The sequence below is a fragment of the Drosophila bipectinata genome, chromosome 3R (genome assembly GCF_030179905.1).
Source record: "Drosophila bipectinata strain 14024-0381.07 chromosome 3R, DbipHiC1v2, whole genome shotgun sequence".
In the NCBI taxonomy this organism is placed as follows: domain Eukaryota; kingdom Metazoa; phylum Arthropoda; class Insecta; order Diptera; family Drosophilidae; genus Drosophila; species Drosophila bipectinata.
Genome location: NC_091739.1, coordinates 5,219,344 through 5,240,797, shown reverse-complemented (window position 1 = coordinate 5,240,797; position 21,454 = coordinate 5,219,344). Strand labels below are relative to the sequence as shown.

Sequence of the window (21,454 nt, the reverse complement as noted above, 5' to 3'; positions counted from 1 at the left end):
AAGATCGATTACATCAATGGACTTCAGCAGATCATAGATAGTCTTTGTGGCGACTTCGGCTTCATATTTCGCCGTGATATTCTTCAGACTTTCTAAGCCAACTTCGAGATCGTAAAGCTCCTTGCTTATGTCGGCTGTTACCAAAAATGGAACCCAGGCAAAGAGTAAACCAGCCAAAAGGACAAAATAAGGATTCTTTCCCATAATTGAAGCAACGCGTTTCAGACAAAGAGACAATTGCGACTGTTTTCAGAAATCTTCACTATATTTCACTTTTGCGATAATCCCCAAAAAACTATTCATTTACTATTTATGATTAGACACCGTGAATATTTCATTCTATTTGCTGTCCGATTAGATTAGACCTTAATTCATAAAAATATAATAATTAAATTCATGATTTCTGGGGAACTTATCCCTCTGAAAAAACTGTAACCAAGCGGGTACAATATATATATAGAATAAAAGTAAACAAAAAAATAATAAAAGTAATAAAAGTTTATTTTATTTTTTGTTGTCGAATCAACAGGGACCAGGTTCACCCATATTTTTCTGGAATGGTATTAATGATAATGTTGATAATGTAGTTCACATTTTGACCTTCACTATTAATCTAGTTTTTGGGAACGTTATCAGTTTATTGATGAATATTAGAAATATCTTTTACTTAAATGAAAAATATTTTGAAACGGTGTAACCCCTTACATATGCACCTCAATTGTCTGGTATTTTATTTGTGGTTGGTATATTTACGCGTTCCGCGTACGGTCACACACTTGTAGTTACGCTTGCGCGTTTGTAGAATCTCTTTATCGTTGATATTAACAAATTAAATGACCACCAAGACTATTTTAAATGGTGAAACAAAGTAATTAACTGAGTAAGCTTGGTCGATCCTCGGAGGACATGCCGGAATCGGACTGGTCAAGTGCCTAGAAAAGTGTAACAAAATACGCCTGGCAGTTGGTGCGCGAGTGTGTGTGCCATTGATTACATAGCTCGCCTAGGCAAATATACACTTTGGAGCGAGCGAGAGCAAAAACAGCCAGAATCCGAAAAGGGGAAGCAACAAAAACCGCATTCCATCGCCAGAAAGCAACCTGGATCCATGAGAAAGGTGCGTACCATCTCGAGATGTGTGCCAAGATCTTTTTCTAGTTTTTTTGTTTCCCCCAACCAGTGATTGCCATGCACCATCATCATCCGCCGTTGCCCATAACCGGAGGTGCTAGTGGAGCATCTGGGGCAGTTGCGGTCGGTGGAGGATCGGGAATCCAAGACTCTGCCTCAGCTTCGGCAGTAGCTCCTGTGGCCTCCACATCAAACTCAAATTCCCAGCAGCAGCAACAACGCCGCCGCAAGAAGCGACCAAATTACAACTACAATGGCATTCGCACCGTCGAGGTTCGCAGGGGATACAATGGGTTTGGATTCACCATTTCGGGTCAACAGCCTTGCCGGCTGTCCTGCATCATCAGCAGCTCCCCCGCCGAACAGGCTGGCCTGCGCTCCGGCGATTTTCTCATCTCGGTAAATGGCCTGAATGTCTCCAAGCTGCCGCATGAGACTGTGGTGCAGCTGATCGGCAACTCCTTCGGCAGCATCCGCATGCAGATAGCGGAGAACTACTACTCTGACAGCTCAGACGAGGAGAACGCCAATGTAACGCTGAGGGGACAACTTCTGGCAGCCAGTTTGAGGCACAAACCGCGCTTCCTGCACCACAAAGCCAAGTTGCACCGTCTGCGCAACTCGCCGCAAAAGAAGCTACCACTACCAGAAACTGTGGAAACCACTGCCAAGCCATCCCCGGAGCATCTTACTCTGCGTCCTGTCCTGGAGGACGCCCCCCTGGCGTCTGGTTTGTCCAAGGCAGCGGATGTGGCCAATGTGAGCGCCATGGTTAGGGCTGTTGGAAGCGCTACGTTGGAGTACCGTGTGATAGTGGGCTATCTGGGAACCATCGAGATGCCTAAGCAGATATCGCACAGCTCCAAGTTGCAGACAGTGCGCTCCTGCATTCGCAAGCTGCGCCAGGAGAAGCGGCAGCCCACCATTGTGCTCATGTGCATTACCCCGGATAGCCTGAGCCTGCAGAGCTCCGGTGGCGGAGTACTGGCCACCTATTCTTCGGCCAGGCTCAACTACGTGAGCTCGTCCTCGGAGAGCGAGAACCGATTCTTCGGGTTGGTAACTAGCGCCGTGCACAACACCCAGATCGAGGAGGAGTACGAGCCCAGCGGTGGAGGTGGAGCAGGAGCCGGTCACATCAGCATCTCCCACAGCTGCCATGTGTTTGTCATCGACACCAAGCTGATCGAGCATGCCCAGCACTTGCAGCGGGCGCATGAGTTCAAGCTGCAGTGCACCAGGGATCCCATCTCCAATATATGCCTGGAGTTCCCCAACAACTCGGAGTACGTTGTTAATCTGGTCCGCAGCATGTACACCATGAGGATACTGCCGCCTTCCAGTAGGAATACAGACTTCGAGCCGTCCGCTGCCGGGGGAGCGGGAGCTGCTGCCCATTCGCCACAGCCATCGAACCACAGCGAGATCTCCACCACCACCTCGAACTCCGACTCCGGGATTGGCTTCAACAACGATTGCACCAACATTTCGGACCGCATTCTGGTCGTGGACTTCCTGGGTGCCGGGGCCGGAGCAGCCCCCGCCGGGCCACCAGCACATCCGGCACCAGCTCGACCTCTGGGCATAGTGGGAATTCCAGACAACCGCTTGACTGTCCGGGCCATGCCCGACCCAGATGCTCATCCAAAGTCCCCGCTGGGGAGCTCCTCCTTGCGAAGACCCAATCTCCTGGCCAACTTCAATCTAATCAAGAGTCCCGCCACGAATCTCACGTCCACCAGATCCTGCGACGATGTACTTAACCTTTACGATGACGATTCCCCTCGTGCCTTGGGTGTTGTGGCCTCCATGGATGATATCTCGCTGCACTCGGCCGCTCCGTCTCTTGACGAGGCTCACACCTTTGTCCATCCGGCATGTGTGCCCCGGAAGATGCGCCGATCCTTGATATTGGAGCCGCAAACAACGCCGCATAAGCTGAGCGCCCAGGTCTATGGACAGCCTGGGTCGCGTCACTCGTTGGGATTCGAGGCCGTAGACAGCATTCAGTCGTCGTCCAACTTGGTCTGCACGGATCAGCCCATGGAGACGTGGGCTAGCCTGCAGAACCTCCACAAGTCTCACTCGAACCGTCATAGTCTGTCGGCCTCTTCCTCAAGCCATTGCCTCCTAGAAGCTACCAATAGTGAACCAGATTTGGGGGTAAGTCTATCAGTAGTTTTTAATTTTAATATAATATTAATGCTAATAACCCCTCGAGCCTTTTGAACCGCTCCTGTGCGGAGGCTATAAAAATCAGTTTACCTGGACGCCGCTCCGGCTTACCTGTATTCTTGGAGCTTATCATTCCCCTCCACTCTCTCTCTCTCTTTGGGGAGCCCCCAAGATAAGGGGTCCCAAACTCTCTCACACTCCTAGGGGCCTCTGGGTGTTTCCTTTGTCAGTCGGCGCCGGGCCTTTATTTCCACGGAGCTGCAGTAGTCACGGCTACGCTTTCGCAAGAGGTGCTTCTTCCCCGGACTTTTGGACGTGTTCCGGCTGTGGAACTTTCATTTATGAGCGTTACATTGGAAGCCTTTCGGGGATTCGGTTCGATTCGCTCCCGATCATCGTTATTATCGGCTGGCGCGTCGGTGGTCGGTGATAAGGGCGGAAATAGCCGGCTAAAAATAAAGACCCCCGGGCCCTGACGTCATACTCGTAGGTCACGACAAAAAAAGCGCTGGCCGAGCGAGCGCTGGAGCTTCGCCGGAGCAGCTGCCTCCGGCTCTGCCCAGGCCATCGAGCTTAATTCAATCTAAAGCAATTACTGCCGTCGACGTCTGCTGACCTTTAGCGCAGCCTCCCTCCCGTCCGCCCGTCCTCCGTCATCTGGGATGATGTTTTTATCGGCTACTCGCATTTGAGTTTGATTTTCCATTTGAAAACGCGCGATTTTGTACGATTTTGTCGGGCGTTGGGGTTTCACTTTCGCTGTCCGTTCTCTGGGGGTGTAATTTCGGTTATTTATTTTATACGTGTGGATATTAAAAATAAATAAAATTGTCGCTGTCGCTGCGAAAAGTTGTTCCATAAAAAGTTCAGTGCAAGTTCAAGGATTCCAGACTGCAGTGAAAATAAATAAATTGTCATTACGATAAAAATAAGAAGAAAATAAAAAACAAAGTGAATTGCAAGTTCAATTGTTTTGTACGGAGAACAAAAAACAAACAGATATAGAATTTATAAAAAAAAAGATAAACACAGCCAGCTCGATGCGAAAATGTCATTTCGGGAACTCGTTTGCGGCCTGTACTCGGAGGAGAACACGGTGAGCTTGAGTAATTTGAATATAAGGTGTCTCAGACTTCCATACAAACTCTCAGTCCACAACTCAGCCCTAAAAAGGGCTTTTTTTGTTTAATCATCAAATGTTATCAAACAAGTAGTCACAAAGTGTGGCTACAAATTAGTAATCCCGGTTATACAGCCCAGTTATGTGGCTACGGCGTCACGTTCAAGTTACTTGTGATAGAACGCTCTATTTATTTTCTCATGGCGCAATCAACGAATGGGTTTGTGTCTACAACAGGTGTTAATTATAAGGCTCCATACACCCTTCATTACTGAGACATCATAAGTCAGGGAAAATGTTATAATATTTCTGAGAAGTATGCTAATTAAACAGAGGTTTCTATTATGATGTGTACTTATCACAGACTGACAGACCTGACAGACTGACAGTGACTTTAGTTGCTACTTGAATAAATATCCCACTAACTAATACATCTGATTTATCATTTGTAATTGAATCGATCAGTCTTATCAACTAATAGACTCCCTCTGTCACTGATACTAAAATAAAAGCTTCAATTAATCAGGTAATGGCATTTTTTAAATTAATCAAAGAACGGCAGTTGTCACTTGACTTGGCATGGCAAGTGCTCTCTCGACCTTAGTCATTTCGGTCATTAATTGGCACGCAATCGGGGATATAGCCCGGCAGGCCAGCCGGCTGTTTCAACAGGTTGACTCTGGTCTGACGGCATTTTGGCGGCAACCTGCGCGGCTTCCCTCCGGATTCAGGCGGTGGAGCGGCACATGCCGTCACAGGTGCAAAGGGACCAAGAAACAACCCTCGTGCCAGGGTCGAAAGGTAGAATTAGAGGAGGGTAACCTGCTAAATGAACGTTACTTTGCTTCCTTCCTGACCGCTACTCGTCATGGGAAGTGAATACTACTATATGACTATCTAGCAGGTTGATTTTCTGAATTTTCAGAGTTTTGGTAACTCAAGTTTTGTAGAACGACAAGCCACCAAATGACCTTTGCTAGATACTTCGATTTCCATGGCCCAAGAACATAGATATACGTAACGTTTTTGCCAGATGACGCTGTGGGAATGGAAAAACCTCCAAGCCGATATGAAAAGCCAGCTGGCAGAAGTATCCGACAGATACGTAAACTGTGAAATTGTCAAAAGTAGTGGCTGCCATCAGCGATCGCTAATCCAGCCTTTCTTATCAGTACCTCTGAGCACTCTGCCCAAATGCCAAGGGCCAGAGTCGGGAATGGCAAACAAATATTTATTTTTAAATGCATTTTGTATATTTAGCCTCCAGCTCGAGCATAACTGTGCCCGTCATTGTTTTTGTGTGTTTTCATGCTTTGATAGCAACTGGAACACTGAATGGGGCTGGCCGAAGTACGTCAGAATCGCTGCTAATAATAAACACCTTGTGCTCCAGGCACGTAACCTGCCAATTGATATGCCCGAAAAGCAGTTGTCTGAAAAACCCCGCACCAGACAAGATCAAAGAAAAGCGAAAAGGCCAAAAGGCGATGGGGTAATACTCTAGTAATATTATAAAAAAACATATTAATTATTTGTTAAAAGGGTTATACGCAGTTGGGGTTTAAAAAAATTTAAAATTTGTTTTATATATGAAAGTGGAAATTTGAACTCAATTCATGTCAATTTCTAAATGTCCATTGTCAGAGTGAAAAATAGGTGAAATGAATAAACTTATCAAATTAAAATTTTTACACAATCTTCTTAGATATATTCTTTATAGAATGAACTAGGGAATTTGTTTTAAATACATAGATAATTACTATTTTTCCAACAAATAAATTACTATATTTCTTAAACATCTTTGGAAAAAACCCAATTTTGTAAATAAAGTTAGACCATTCTGTCAAAAAAACAAAGGAATTTTTTCAAATCCTCGTTTATTACCGGGATTTATGTATTCTTTAAAGTTTAAACAAATCAATCTTTTTTTTTTGGATTTGAATATTAAAAACCGATAAAAACCGACACCATAAAGCATCTTTTTCGAAGACGTTTTTTACAACCTCTACACAATTACACAATTTGTACATGATCGACATGCTATTGTCTTCATAAAAGTAGCTTCTACTGAAAAAAATAATAATTGAAATAAAACAGCTCAAGTTATTTTTGTAAAAAAATTCCGAAAATGCGGTTTTTTTTTGGATCGGGTAAGTGCAGAAAACCATTTTGGTATTGGGTAATTTTAGATTTTTGGAAAATCCCATCTGAAGTTTTTTCCCGCTCTGGGTTTTTTAATTCCCAAAGCTCATAAAATATTAAAAAATATACGTATATAAAATTTTCCCAATTCTTCTAAGGATATTCAATGACTCCCAATTATATTAACTGCAAATGTGAAAATCTTAAATCGACCTTTTAATACCCCTTAAAATAAAAAAACCATAAACAATGGTTTAATCATAAAAGTCTGAAGAAAGATGGAAAATTTTCAGTTCAGGGGGAATCTTATTTGATGACGCTGTAAAGATTTAATTAGAACTATTATACCGAGAGTGTTGGATTTTAATGCCATAAATATTAGCACTCAGTCTAGGCCGCAACTGACTCAGTTTGGGGTACAAGCAATTTAAATTTTAAAAATTAAATGCAGTTTGGAATTTATGCAATCAGCAAACTACGAAAAACACCTGACTTTGCTGACCGTTTTCCACCCTGTGTCGGTTTTAATGTTCGGCTTGTAAAGTGACTAACTGGCCAACAACAATAGCGGCTAGAACAGCGAAAGCGGCTGAAACCGCTTTGTAAAACCGCCCCTGCCATTGCCAAGTGGCGGTCGAAAACGCGCGCAAGCGCCCTCTCTCTCTCTCTCCCTCTCGCTCCCTCAACAGCTGCCTTGTTGTTGTTACACGTTAGCCAGGTTAACAGCAAGTCTGAGCCCCGCTCACAAAGTCTGAGTCAGTCAGCGAGCGCAGTTCATTCGATCACAACGCGCAGTTCACCTGCAGTGAATAAAATAATTTTTTAATAAACAAATAAGGCTAAGACATATTAAACGCGTGTTCCCATTCGGGCCATTTACCTGGGCCAGGACCTAGACCCAAATTGTGTACGTTTAAAAACAGAATCCATCAACGCCCCCAATGGAAATCTCTCGCACTCGTCGATCTCGCCTTGAAAAGCATCAAATATACCTCCTCCGAAAAAAAAAATAAAAATTATACTGCCAGTCAATTGAACTTTTGTGGCCTGTTTTGTGGCGGCCCGAAAATAGAACGTGCTAAATAATATACAAGTTAAAATTGATGAAAAAAAGAACATGGAAATGTTCTGTTCGTTTCATAAACTAAACTGTGCAAATTCCATTACTCACACACCCGCACGCACCGAAAACATTCCATTCCCATTGCCATGATATGAAAAATAATCAAACAACCAGCTAGCCAACCAGCCAGCCAGTTGATCAGAAATCCCCCATCGACGTCATTGCTAATAATCGCGAGAAACCGCATAAAGTCGCCCACGAATCGCTAGCGTCTTTAAAATACCAAAAACAGCCTACCGATGACTACCGGAGCGGTATTTTCCCGCTTTCCCAAGACAAAAACTGATAGATGGCCCATAACTAAGGCCAAGAAGTGCTGTGTGGGTGTGTGATAATGTTTTTATAAACTTTTCCCCAGAACTCTTCAAGTGCGGGAGGGCGTGATGGCGAGAGCATAAAACATGAAATTACCTAAATTCCAGCTGTTTAATAAAAATGCAAAGTTTTATTCAAAATTAATCGCCTGCCGACTGTTCCCCATGCCGACTGACCATTATTTTAATATTTATTTGGCTTGGGTGTAAACGAAGCAAGTAATTCACCCACAAAAATTATTCCACTTAAAAATCGACCATTCCACTTAAATGCCAAAAATAGTCCATTGGTTCGGGGAAGAGGGGTTTTGACCCATTCAATGGAATAACCCCCAGCCCCAACCTCAGTCCCAGTCCCAGCCCCAGACAGATTTCCAGATTTATTACACTTGCTGTGATTCCTGCGGAATTTCCCCGAAATGTGCAAAAAATAAAGGCAAATACAATCACTTTCGTAGGGGGAAGTGTTTCGAGTACTCATTCCGATGATCATTCGATCGATTCCCACTACCTAATGATGTCACACTTCCCAGCTAGAACAATGAGACGCAATATAGTAAGAAAATCACTGAGATCTACAGATTGTCGTCAATGGGGCTTGGCGAATGGAGAGTACTATCTTGAGAGTTAGTCACAACAGCATTACACCACAGGGATCATGAATGGATGATACCCACAAGTAGAGATTCATCTTTTCAAAAAGTAAACCCTTAAATGGTTATCAAACGATATTCATGAGTGGTCACGACTCTGTCTCATCCACTTTTTAGCTGATACATATATTTTTGGTTGTACATTTGGGTCAGAGCTATTAAGTTCTTGGCTCATATTGCGCAGTCACAGTTTTCTTTGTGGTGTTTACACTGGAATTCCTGAAAGCTATTTTTGATACCCAAATATTGATAAGAAGGTTTGCTGTTGACTCTACCAGTAGGTAACGCCAGATGCCAGATAGTAGGGGCCGGGACTCGAGTAAAGAGCTCTTTTTATGGCCGACCCATTAGTTGTGTTCTAAATATTTTGGCCATAAACATAATTTAAACAGTTCCCCCTTTCATTCCTCCGATTGTTTGTATTACGATTTTATAACTCGTGCTGGCAAGTTTCTGTGATCCCACACAGCACTCCCTCTCCATCGATTGCGTAAACAAGCCGCGACTGGCATGGCATCTCCTTAGGGGCCATCGGGCCAGGTGACGCATCACTTGAGCCAAGGAGCCAAGTGACAATTTCCGTCAGTCGTCACTTGGCATTCCAATCACGAGTCTGCCGAAGAAAGCCGCGAAAGCCATAAGAGAAATGGCAAAACTGCTTACTCAACACCCGCAGTCTCGAGTTGGTCTCGAGTTGGTCCGTCTGAAGTGCGCAGGCGTCCCAGAGATACACTTGTGTTCTCCAATTTGCATAGCTTTTCTCCAGCTCCCCGTCCCGCATTTTCCGCGAAAAGTTTACCTTCGCCGGGCCACTTGGTCGGGAAAACTCAGTCGTACGCGAACAGTCGAGCAGTGCGAACGTAAAGAACAGAATCTTCCACCAGAACTTTGCCTTTCGATTGCCAGCAGTGTGCGAATATAGAACTGGAAGTGCTAATAACAATAATCACAACATTAAACCCATTTAGGCCGTGTGCGTCATGAACAATCCCAAAAGTGGTTGCTCCAGAATACCCATTAGCAGAGGACAGATCTCGGCGAGGAACGGCGACGTCGACATCGCCACCATGGTGGAGCGCTTCGTCCAGTCGCTGAGCCAGCTCAACGACTCGGGAACCTTTGACAGCAGCTTCGAAATCAAACGGATCCAGCCGGCTGGAGTGGCCGGAGCAGCCGGAGGCACGTCGGCGGGATGCACTCCCAAGCATGTGCGCCACCGCTGCCTCACGGAGCTGGACCGCGAGAACCTGGCGCGCTTCGTGCGCGACTTCGAGGAGCGGCAGGCCAGCACACCGAAAGCCAAGTCCAAGATCAGCTCTCCCTTCATCTGCCGGAAGGCTAGGGAACTCTACCAGAATGCCAGCGGCAGACGCAGTGCCTCACCACAGTGCCTGGCGTCTCAGGAGGAGAAGCAGCTGCCCAAGAGGTGTGCCGAGGCGGAGGACCTTATGCCGCCACCCATGGCCATGGCCAGGGTGCAGGCGGAGCGCCGGAGCTGCCGCAGTGCCTCCAGAGTCCTGCAGTTCTTCAGTTCGGCGACCAAACGGCGAAGTGGCAGCCGCAAGCTCAGTGAGCCCGAGCCGGAGGAGAGTCGTGCCGGCTCGCCAGTACTCATCCGGGTGACCAGCAACGGGGACCAGGAGCAGCTGGGTTGCCGACCCCTTGCACCAGTTCCCGCAGGCGAAATCCCCACCAGCTCCGAGGACGAAGAGGAACACGACGATGGCATCAGCTCGGCCAGCTCCAATCTGACCTCCCAGTCGGGCAGCTCCAACAGCCGCAACCTCTCGCCGGACTCCTCCTTCGAGATGCACGCCCCCCTGCTGCCCAGCTTCAAGGTCACGCCCCCCAAGACTGTCTGTCGGGCGGGAAGGAACGCTGCCTGCGAGTTTGCCCGCTTCCTCCGGGGCTCCTTTCATGCCAAACGAGCTTCGGTGACCACGTTGCGGAGATCCCTCAGCGATCCGGATGCAGTGCAGCAGATGGACTTTAGCAAGCCGCCACCGCTACGCGATTCCACAAACGTCATACGCGTGAGTCACTTTTAGATTCCAGATACTTCTGGCCCGAGACGTAGAATTACGAGGCGCCTGGGGACTTACACTCAAGAAAATACTCCCAATTATGAAGCTAGAAATTATAGTTTTTAAAAGAAATCAAGAAATCAAGGCTTATATTTTTTAAAGTTCTTATTAAATTATTAGATAACGAAGACTGTAATCAAAGTATTGTTATAAACTGATTCTAAGAGATGCTTTTTAGATAATTATGACTATTATTATACCTATTCTATCAGATTATTTTTATTCTAATATAAGTCTAAAATAAATATTTTTCAACCAAAATTTTGATAATAATCTCTTCTAATATTAGTAAGTAATTTCTTGAGTGTATTTTCCCAAATGGCGCCAACGGGTTTTGGCCCGATCCATTCGACTTCTTTCCGTTCCGTTCCGACGCGAATCGTCCAACTCGGAATTTGTTTACGCCAACTCTTCATAATTTTCGCTGGAAGCTGTTTATTTACGCTGGAAGCCGAGTAGTCGTCAATCAATTCCCATTAATACGGATCTAGCGATCCGTTGATGGTTGTCCGTATGGTGGCACCTGGCTTCCAGAGAATCCCCCGGAGAAGCCCCAGTGATCTTTGAACTCGGCGATTTTATGGTGTTTATTTTGCCATCTGTGGGCTCGACCGATGCATCCTAGGTCCAGGTTATATCGATTCATTCAATTGTAGTTTATTGATCCATAAAATATATCTGTTTGTAATGCAACAAATCCATCATCGACCTTTTCTGGACAGGATCAGGTCAGTAATTGAGGAAGATTCTCGATCATCTACAACCAGCACTTGTCCTTTGTAATAATATTAATTTTCTTTATATATGATATGCTATGAGTAAGCCCAAGTTGTAACGTCCTGGTTCTGATCGGCAGCACGCACTGTCTGTTGCCGGCCTAGCTCAGGGCCAGAGGGAGGGTTCTTGTGCTTCCCCAAATCAGGGTTACCAAATAAAAGAAATCGACAGTGCTTAAGGGAAGGGAGTGGCCAAAGTGGTGGGGGAGAGAGAGAGAATGAGGATCTTAGCTTGGAGAACTCAGGTGTTATGGATCTCCTCTTTACCCGCCCTACCTTGTTGCACCATTATCATTGGGCAACCCATTTTACGTTAGCTTGTCTCTGGAAACCCCACGGAAATATTTAGACGCGATTCATTATAATTTCATTACTTCATTATATTCATTAGATATTTCAGTGTTTGGTACATTATTCCTACTATAACAGATTCTAGTCCTAATCCAATATCATTATTCAAAGGGATTAACCTAACCTTAACATAAAATGATTTAGTTTGATTTAAATTTTATGATTTACTTAATTTATATTGATTGGAATTTAGAAAATTAAGGAAATTTCTCTATATTGCTCTACTTCATGATTTTACTTCATCCAAAATATTCATATACATATTTAGATCTCGTTTATATGTTATTCTGACACATATTTGTAGGTTGTTGCGGCTATGCCGTACTTACAGCTCGTCCCTCGAGGTCAGCAGGCCTGTCGACTTCCGATGCAGCTATGTATTTATAGGTGTTTTCTAAAGCTTACTTCATAATAATGTAGATATATATATATAGATATTAAAGGATGTAGTTCGTAATTAATTTAAAATAAGGCAAAATCTTTCAAAAAAAACTTATTCATTCTAGAAATTAACAAATATAATTCAAACTTCTTTACGGTTTTACATTCCCTACAGTGGCAGATCAGCTATTCATCTAAAACTGTGGAGGTTACATGGTATTCGTTTTCCTGTTAAGTCTCTTGGGGAAACAACGGCTGCAGCGTGGTAGAAAGCAGAACACAAATCCGCGAGAGCTACTTTTATACTAGGCGAGAGGAGAGGGGGTTGATTCCACGCCTCATGGAAACCTCGTGGTCCTTATGTAATGTCAGGGAACAGCGAAGGGGGTTTCAGGAAGCTCCGTTACTTTTCCTCCAAAACGATCCTCGATAGCTCTAATTCCTCATCTCGGATTCCTGCGTTTCTGGCTTATATATATTTTATATATGTATGTGCTCGGCCGAAATACCAGGCCACCATGGCTCTGCGAAATTTATGGCCATTAGAACTTCCCCAAGAATTGCAGTTTCTTTTTCTCACCTGATATTGGCCGACCCACAGGGAAAATTAAACAGCAACTCTCAATTGCACTTGAAACTCGCACTTGTTTGGTTGCAATTAGTTTCATAAATTCACTTTAATTCAAATATAAAGATTGCGGAACACGTGTAATTAGATATTTCCACGTGTTTTATTCTTAAAAAGGTGAAATCTTAGGTCAATCCGCTTGAGTCAAAGAACGATTTGAAAGTGAAACTGGGCTTATCTTTGCAACGAAAACGAACCTACTTGCACATGCCAGGGAGCTTTAACGGTTCTAAAAAAAAGGCATAGGAAAGAAGGGGACGGCAAGTGTGCACTTTTGGAGACTACTGCAATCTGCACAATGGGACACATCTGAAATTGTTTGTCTTAAAATTTGCTCGTGAAAATCACCCTCACAAAGTTAAGGTGTCTGCCTCTAATTCCCCACTTCCAAATCGGGACACCACTTGTTGGCCATAATGACTTTCTAATTGTGGCATTTGTATGGCCAGCGCGTGCCGCATTTCACTTTTCAATGAGCCGAGCCCATTCGCAGCTCCCTGGTTGCCAAGTGGGGAAATAGCCTACACGAATATTTACCATTTCCATTCATCAATGAAGAAATTAAGTAAATATTCTTCTTGGATAGCCTACACATAGGGCCAGCCGTATAAAAGTCGTAAAACGTTTGTGGGCATTGTCTGTAAAAATTCATGCCACATATCCGTACCACTCCTGATCATCATACATATGTATGGTATGTATCTTCCGCCTGGATCGTTCAGAACGCATATGACCCGCATTGGCTTCCATAAAATTAACGAAAAAACAACAAGCCGCCTGCCGGATATTTAATTTAATTCACAGCAGTCTGCAATTGGTTAAAATAACGATACAGTTAAAATTACTTAACTACAAAATATCTAGCAAAAATTGGAAATGAATTTTCAGTAATTAAAATTCATGAAATTTTAATTCTTTCTTGAATATTAATTTTTTTTCTTAAATCCTATAAGTAAAGTTATTTCTCTACCAGTTACTACTGTACTTTTTCTCTCGTAATGCAAAATTATCTCAGTTTTTCCATTGTTTTTGGGATTTGGGAACGGAGCCGATCGGATTGGAGGCTACTATCTCACGCATAAACGCAAAAAACAAGAAAAAAGTGCGTAAAATGTGGAAAATTATCGTCCCCATTTTTTTGTTCGCTTCTGGTGTTCTGTTTTGTTTTTTTTTGCTCACTGCCATTAGCTAAACAAATCATAAATAACTGTGAAATTATAGACAAACGCACATGCGGGGCAGCACCAGAGAGGAAAACACGAGTTTTTCCAGTACTTTGGGGCACATGATCTGGAAATTGGGAATTAGCCTCAGATGGGGGTCTCTGATGCTTCTCCCCCTCTCCCCTGATGCTCTGTATATCTGCAAATTGCTTAATTTATCAACCAAATGCGCAGCAGTGGCAAAAACAACAAGAAGAGCGAAAAAAACAACCATCCGCCCGCATTCCAGTTGCCATCGCTTGGCATTTTAATTATTTCAATTGTCTGGGACGGCTTTCTGGCTTTGTTTACATTCATCGCTTGGACGGGGATCGCTTAATTTATTTGCCAACTTTTCTGCCTATTTTTAGACTAATTTATTTACTAGCCGGCATTTAACCAGCAAAAGTGGAACTCATTAAAATGTTTTCGTTGCCTACCTAAATGGGCAGTGGCGGCAGGAAAGCCCCAATTGGGCAAAAATTCTCCAAACCACTTAATTAATTGGCCAAAAGCAAAAGGCGTATTTAATTAAAGCAGCTGCAACAAAAGGCATGCGTCACATAAGCTAAAACCAGCACTGGGGGGCACGCACCCACAACACAGCTGGGTGTGCCTAAGTGTGTGTCTGTCTCTGTGTATGTGTGTGTTGGTAATTCATTCATAAGAAGCAAAGCAAACAACAACAATAAAAAGCAGCAGCAACAACAATAATAAAGGCAGGCAAACAGTGGCCGGTGGCTGGACAAGCCGAACCTAATATACACTTTCAGGTGTAATCCCAAAAATGAATATCCTTTATCTAGGCCCATTATAATACTCTTTGTAAGAGTATTTAATTACTAACAAAGCCCTGTTACAGCAGCAACAACAAAAGACACAACTCATTGTGAGTTTTCAAGCGAAATGAGTAAGCGATTCGAGTTCGAATTTCGAAACTGCGAGAGGCTCTCTGGAATATCTCTCCGAAAGAGCCCCCAATTGTTGAACCAGCTGTTGAGCACCCCACTGGCGGTGGAGTCAAGATCGCTCTCGCTCAAATGCACTCGCTCCGCTCTCTCTCTGGCTACGGCTCTCAGATTGTATCTGTATCTCGCGGGCTAATGGCTAACGATACTGTAAGATTCAACGCCGAGGCTACATGATTTTAACGCGTTGAAGCGACTGGACCGCTGGCGCTCTGTGCGGATTTCGTTGTGCGAGCAAACGGGAAAAAGTACTACCTAGTATTACTAACAATAAGTGAAAATAAAGTCATTACATAAAGCCCCGGAGAAGCCAAAGAGCAGTGAAGTCGCGTACGAAAGCTAGTAGCCAGTGAAAAAAGCAGAAAAAAGTAAAGTAAATCGGCGATTCGAGTTGACAAAAGCAGCACGTTTTCGCTTTCTGCTTTGCATTGCATTTTGCCCACGCACTCACACAGATACACACCAACACACGGGTGGCACACCTTTGGCAGAATTCGCTTGGAATACCACAAAAACAAAAGAAATTCATACGAGCCAGCCAAGCCGGGTAGGTTCTGCCAGATCTACGGGCTATTATGGTTAGTTTATCATTTGCATTTCTAACGAGTCTCTCTTTGTCTCTCTGTACCCCCCACCTCCATCCCTCCCGAACGCCCCTTATCTGGCGTTCGTGCATGAGCCACCCCCATGCCGCCCCCTTTTCGTTTTCGTTTCATTTTAAAATCATCCATTGTTGGAGTCTTTTGGTTAGATAAGATTCCATTTCATTGTATAGTCTACCCTCTATATGGTCTACAGTCGTACCTACACTTGCGGTCGTACGGATACTGCCTTCCAATTCAAAATTATGGAACTAAACTGAGGAACTAAGGGAATTCTAAGAACCTAGGAGCTTTTCATTGACAATAAAGTTAAGATAAGCCTAGTAAGCGATTAAGTATGTCGCCTGATATAAGCTCTGAAAGAATTCAATGGATTGTCAATATCTTTCTGAATGTGCCCGCAGATGTTTGCGATAAACACACATATATTTATGGGTAGAATGATTTATCAAGAATTCTTTGAATTTCTGGCACACTTCGAGGAACCTCTCTGCGAAGACAAACATTTGGGAATGCGACTGGAACCCCCAAAGGTCGTTTTCGTCATTCCTGATATCATATTTGCCTACCATGAGCCATGCCCAGTATCTGAGTCGTATGTGCACATATTGTAGTGTTTATCGTGTGAAATATATTTCACAAGAAACAGATATGCGTGTTATTTGCCCGATCCATCTGGGGAGGGCGCCGAATCGAGTGGGTTCCGAGCGACGGGTGTACGTGATGTTCTCAAGTGTCTGGCCACCAGATCGCGGCCGATACTTGATAAGTATTCCGAATAAGTGGACACCCCCGAGAAGCCCTTCCATCGATTCGTCAGCTCAATTTTCCATCCAACCGGGAGTCCAACAGACCGTCAAATATTTGCCTGCTGCGGTTGCAGCGGCTCCTCAAACTTCAGACTCCAATTACCGGAGCCCTGCTAATTAAGTGCCACCTTCCAATCCAGGAGGCGACAGGTTGCAGATCGGGTTGGGACAGAGTGTCTCTGTGTGTACACGAATATGTGGAGAAATTATATTGTGTATGGAGAGTGGTAACTCGAGCCGAAAGCCACTGCGGATAAGTAACTCGTGGGACTTTGTTTATTTGCCTCACTAGCGAGCAAGCTGGTCTCTTCCGCCGCCCGCCTCGAAATGCAAACTCAGCTCAATGACTTGCCACTGGAGAGTACCAGATGTTGGCTCCATCGGGGCGCCAAGAAGAGAGATCCATAGATCCATAGATCTAAAGAGTGTCTAGGTATCAACCCATAAAAATCTTAAAAGGGCCTGTTAAATTCTGAATCATTAAGCAGGTTAGCTAGACTTTCAAATAGTTTATCCAACTTGTGTACATTTTTCTCAGTGTACGTCGGATGAGACTCAGAAAGAGAGGGCGGCCATGTAAATGGGAATATGAATGTGAATGCGAACGTACCCACGATGGCGGCACCGGAAAATGTCCAAGTCAGTGTCCACTGAAGCAGGGAAATGCACCCCACACCGCTCGGCCGGCTCCCAGCTCATCCACTCCTCTCCAGCTGAACGGAACGGAGTGGTTGGTGGTTTCTGTTTTCTGTTTTCAGTTTCTTTACTTTGTGATTTCTTAGTGGTTGGACTTAATTATTGCTCATTCTTGCATGTCTCAGTGTGCCTAAATTTAGTCGGTCTGTTCGATTTGGAAGCCGCCGAGCTGCGAATTAGCCAACGTTTATTTATTTTAATTATTTTCTTTGGCAAATTGCTCATTTCCTACTTAGCGGGTAACTGGAGGCCCCGCCTATTGTTTGGCAATCAGCGTTGATTTATGTCCGCCACTCGGCTTTAGCTCACTTGGCAAGTGGCATGTGGCAAGTGTGTTTGTGGCAAGTTTGTCATTCGGTTTGTCTCAGAGTACTAATATCTCTAGAGGACCAAGTGGTTTTAAAGTGTTTGGTCCATTCTGACCCACATTCTGTGATAAAAACCGGGCTCTGCCGTTTTATCTTTATTTGTTTTCTTAAAATGATGAAATTGAAATTCAATGTATGAGTATTTGTATCTTTTTATATAAAAAGATGAGTGTGTATCTCGGTGGATGACAAAAGATATTTTTCTCAATTGCCAGCGTGTGTCGAGGCATTTTTCATAAACGAACCGGCCCAGGCTGGGAGCCAATTGGTTTCTATTAATGAACAAAAATGAATGAAAATTGCTTTTCCCCTTTTAAGCTCCAAGCACATGGTGTGTGTGTGTACAATGTGTGTTTGGAGTAAACTAAAACCAACCGGAAATGTTTAAAATTTCTCTTTTATCTATAACGATCGCAGCGCCAGATCACAGCACCGGGCTGGGGCAACCAAAAACAAATGTATTTCAGAGCTGAGCCGAGCTGGTTGTGAGTTATGATTTTCCGCGAAACTCGAGCTTGGGATCTGAATAGAATGATGGGCTCGGGCATGGAATTCATTAATCTCCTCCAACAAGGCGATGGATGGATGGCTGGCGCACAAAAGCTGTCGTTAAGCGAAAAGTCGGTGGGAATAGAGCATTCTCTGTCTGTTTGAGCAGCGATTATCGTAGCTCCTCCAAAGTGCAGTAAATAGAATGCTGTCAGCTTCGGGAGGGGGGCCGGCCGGCCGCCTCATCATCAGCATACGGGGGACCGAGAATTCAGCTTCGAGCCACTCCGAATCACTTGAGAATGTCTTTGGGAGTTTGGTTGGCGTGGGGAGGGGAGTCCGAATGCGTCACAGAGAACAAATTTATGAGCTAACTCGAGGAGTTCAAAAGTTTATCGTGTCTGTCTGACCATGATAATGATGGGCTCTGCAATGGCCACAATTTGTAGTTGTGAATGGCCCATGAATAGACATCTTTTTCGACTCTCTTACATCGGGTTATTGCACTTGTAATTGCACCTTCTTACACAAGCCTCGTCCAAGAAAACAATCCACTGACCAAGCTCCACATTCTCCTCTTTCCAGAACCGTGCTCTGCCCGCCAATGCCTCGCCCTTCCGCCGAGCCTGGGGACAGTCTTCCTTCCGCACGCCCCGCACCGACAAGGTGGCCAAACAGCAGCCGGGCCAACAGGGTCAGTCGTCGCCGCTGGTGAGACGCACTGCCTCCATGAACGCCTCCGACAACGATGTCTACATCAAGACCCTGATGCTGGACCCCAACCTGAAGCCCACGCGCAGTCAGCAGCAGCTGAGTCTGCTGCAGGTGCCCAAGATCCTGACCACACCTGCCCCGCCCTCCGCCGTCTCGGTATCCGCAGCTCCAGAGGACTCTTCCCAGGACTATGGGTGTCCCAGCAACTGGAGCAACTCCTTTGAGCGTATGCTCCAGGATACAGCTGGCATGCAGACCTTTTCCGAGTTCCTCAAGAAGGAGTTCTCGGCGGAGAACATATACTTCTGGACGGCCTGCGAACGGTACAGGGTCTTGGAATCCCAGGCGGAACGGGTGGTGCAGGCCAGGGAAATATTCGGGAAGTATCTGGCCAACAGCAGCATAGACCCGGTCAACGTCGACTCGCAGGCCCGCAGCCTCACAGAGGAGAAGCTGGCCAGCGCCGCTCCGGACATCTTCGCGCCCGCCCAGAAACAGATCTTCAACCTGATGAAGTTCGACAGCTACCAGAGGTTCATTCGGTCCGACTTGTACAAGAGCTGTGTGGAGGCGGAGCAGAAGGGACAGTCGCTTCCCTACAATGGCTCCGACCTGGACGACTTGTTGAAGACAAATTTTCACTTGGCGGCCTCGTCAAAGGTGAGACTCAAATAAGATCTACTAGTCACTCAGACTGACTATAATCCTAATCTCTTCCAGCTGAAAAAATCGGTTAGCAACGCTGAGGATCGGCGGCGCAAGAGCTTGCTGCCCTGGCACCGGAAGACGCGGAGCAAGTCCCGTGACCGCTCGGAGATTATGCCGGAAAGCACACTGATGCCGGCCCCACCACTCCCGCCCGCACTGCTGACCAGCTCCTCACTGAAGCTCGCCTCCGGGCAGAACTCCCTCAGCGATCTCCACAGCTCCCGCAGCTCATTGTCGTCGTTCGATGCCGGAGCCAACAATGGAGGAGCCAGTGCGGAGAGCGTGTGCTCCCTGTGCAGAGTGATACTAACGGACGGAGCCACCACTATTGTGCAAACCAGGCCTGGGGAGACAGTGGGCCAGCTGGTGGAGCGACTGCTGGAGAAGCGGAACTTAGTGTACCCCTACTACGACGTTGTGTTCCAGGGCACCACAAAGTCCATTGATCTCCAGCAGCCATCGCAACTGCTGGCTGGCAAGGAGGTGCTAATTGAGCGGCGGGTGGCTTTCAAGCTGGACCTGCCCGATCCCAAAACGATCTCTGTAAAAAGCAAGCCCAAGAAGCAGCTGCACGAGGTGATTAGGCCCATTTTGAGCAAATACAACTACAAGATGGAGCAGGTGCAGGTGATCATGCGCGACACCCAGGCACCCATGGACCTGATGCAGCCGGTGACAATGGCCGATGGCCAGCGCTTGCGCATCGTGATGCTCCAGCCGGATTTTCAGGCCGGCGGCGGTAGTGGCAGTAGCATGCCGCCGAAGCAAATCAAACCCATGAAGCCGCTGCCCCACCAGCTGGATGAACTGACCAACAAAATGTTCAACGAAATGCTGGCCAGCAAGGCGGATGCTGCGGCGGACAAGCCGCGCCCCAGCGACCTCTGTTCGATGAAGTCCAACGAGGCGCCCTCGGAGACTTCCTCCTCGCTGTTCGAGCGCATGCGGCGGCAGCAGCGCGACAACAGCATCAGCAACATTCCGGGCAGCAAGCTGCCGAAGCTCAAGAAGAAGTCCACGAGCAGCCAACAGTCCGAGGAAGCGGTCACTCCACCGGCAGGAGCAGCGCCAGCCGATCCCAAGAAGCCCATCATAGCCAAACTGAAGGCGGGGGTGAAGCTGCAGGTGACGGAGCGAGTAGCAGAGCACCAAGGTAAGTCGGCGGCCAGAGGACCTTGTAGATCCAAGACTAACCTTAAATCCTTTAATAATTACAGACGAACTACTCGAGGGCCTGAAGCGTGCTCAGCAGGCGCGTCTGGAGGATCAGCGCGGCACTGAGATCAACTTTGATCTGCCGGACTTCCTCAAGAACAAGGAGAACCTCAGCGCGGCCGTCTCCAAGCTGCGAAAGGTGCGAGCCAACCTGAGTCCTGTGAGCAAAGTGCCGACCTCTCCCAGCGAGATTCCCCAGCCGGCGCCGCGACTCTCCATAACGCGCAGCCAGCAACCCGTGTCACCCATGAAGGTGGACCTGGATCCAGAGACTGAGTTGCCTGCGGAGACGCAGGACCCCACGGAGTATGCCAAAGCCCCGCCTCCGCTGCCGCCAAAGCCGAAGGTGCTGCCCATCAAGCCCTCCAACTGGGGCGTGACGGTTGCCCAACCTACAGGAAACTATTGCAACAAGTTCTCCCCCACAAAAAAGGCCCCCACATCCCCAATAGAAGCCTCCACGGCGACGGTGTTTGCCAGCAAGATTCCTCTGGACATAAACCGCAAGGCTCTGGAGGAAGCCGGATCCCGCTGTGCCTACCTCGACGAGCCCAGCAGTAGTTTCGTTTAGGGGGAGCATTCCCAAATGAAAGTGATTTGTCTTTAAAGCAACTTGTAAATATTATCTGTGCACTATTTATTTATACTGTACTCTCTATTGAATGTCCAACCAATCCATGACGAACTTTTGTATGCAATCTACTGAGTGAACGCGCCTATTTATAACTATAATTCATAAGCTTAGTTTAAGTTTTACTCTACTTTGTTGTAAAAATATACCACAAGCATATATTAATTTCTTGTG

At 46.0% G+C, this 21,454-nt stretch overlaps 1 protein-coding gene across 7 annotated transcripts; it reads left to right on the top strand.

The window, feature by feature from the left end:
* The first annotated feature begins 758 nt into the window (after positions 1 to 758).
* Positions 759 to 21,445, top strand: loco (locomotion defects). Of its 7 annotated transcripts, none has more exons than XM_017244507.3 (5): positions 759 to 1,117; positions 1,181 to 3,294; positions 18,598 to 19,386; positions 19,447 to 20,587; positions 20,652 to 21,445. In XM_017244507.3, exons 2-5 carry the CDS (start codon positions 1,189 to 1,191, stop codon positions 21,218 to 21,220), a joined length of 4,605 nt encoding a protein of 1,534 aa, XP_017099996.2. In that variant the 5' UTR covers positions 759 to 1,117; positions 1,181 to 1,188; the 3' UTR covers positions 21,221 to 21,445. The 7 variants fall into 7 exon arrangements, with proteins under 7 accessions (XP_017099996.2, XP_017100001.2, XP_070137045.1 ...); XM_070280944.1 differs by lacking the exons at positions 759 to 1,117; positions 1,181 to 3,294 and adding exons at positions 7,317 to 7,475; positions 9,627 to 10,691; XM_017244512.3 differs by lacking the exons at positions 759 to 1,117; positions 1,181 to 3,294 and adding an exon at positions 3,692 to 4,402.
* Positions 21,446 to 21,454: the final 9 nt, after the last annotated feature.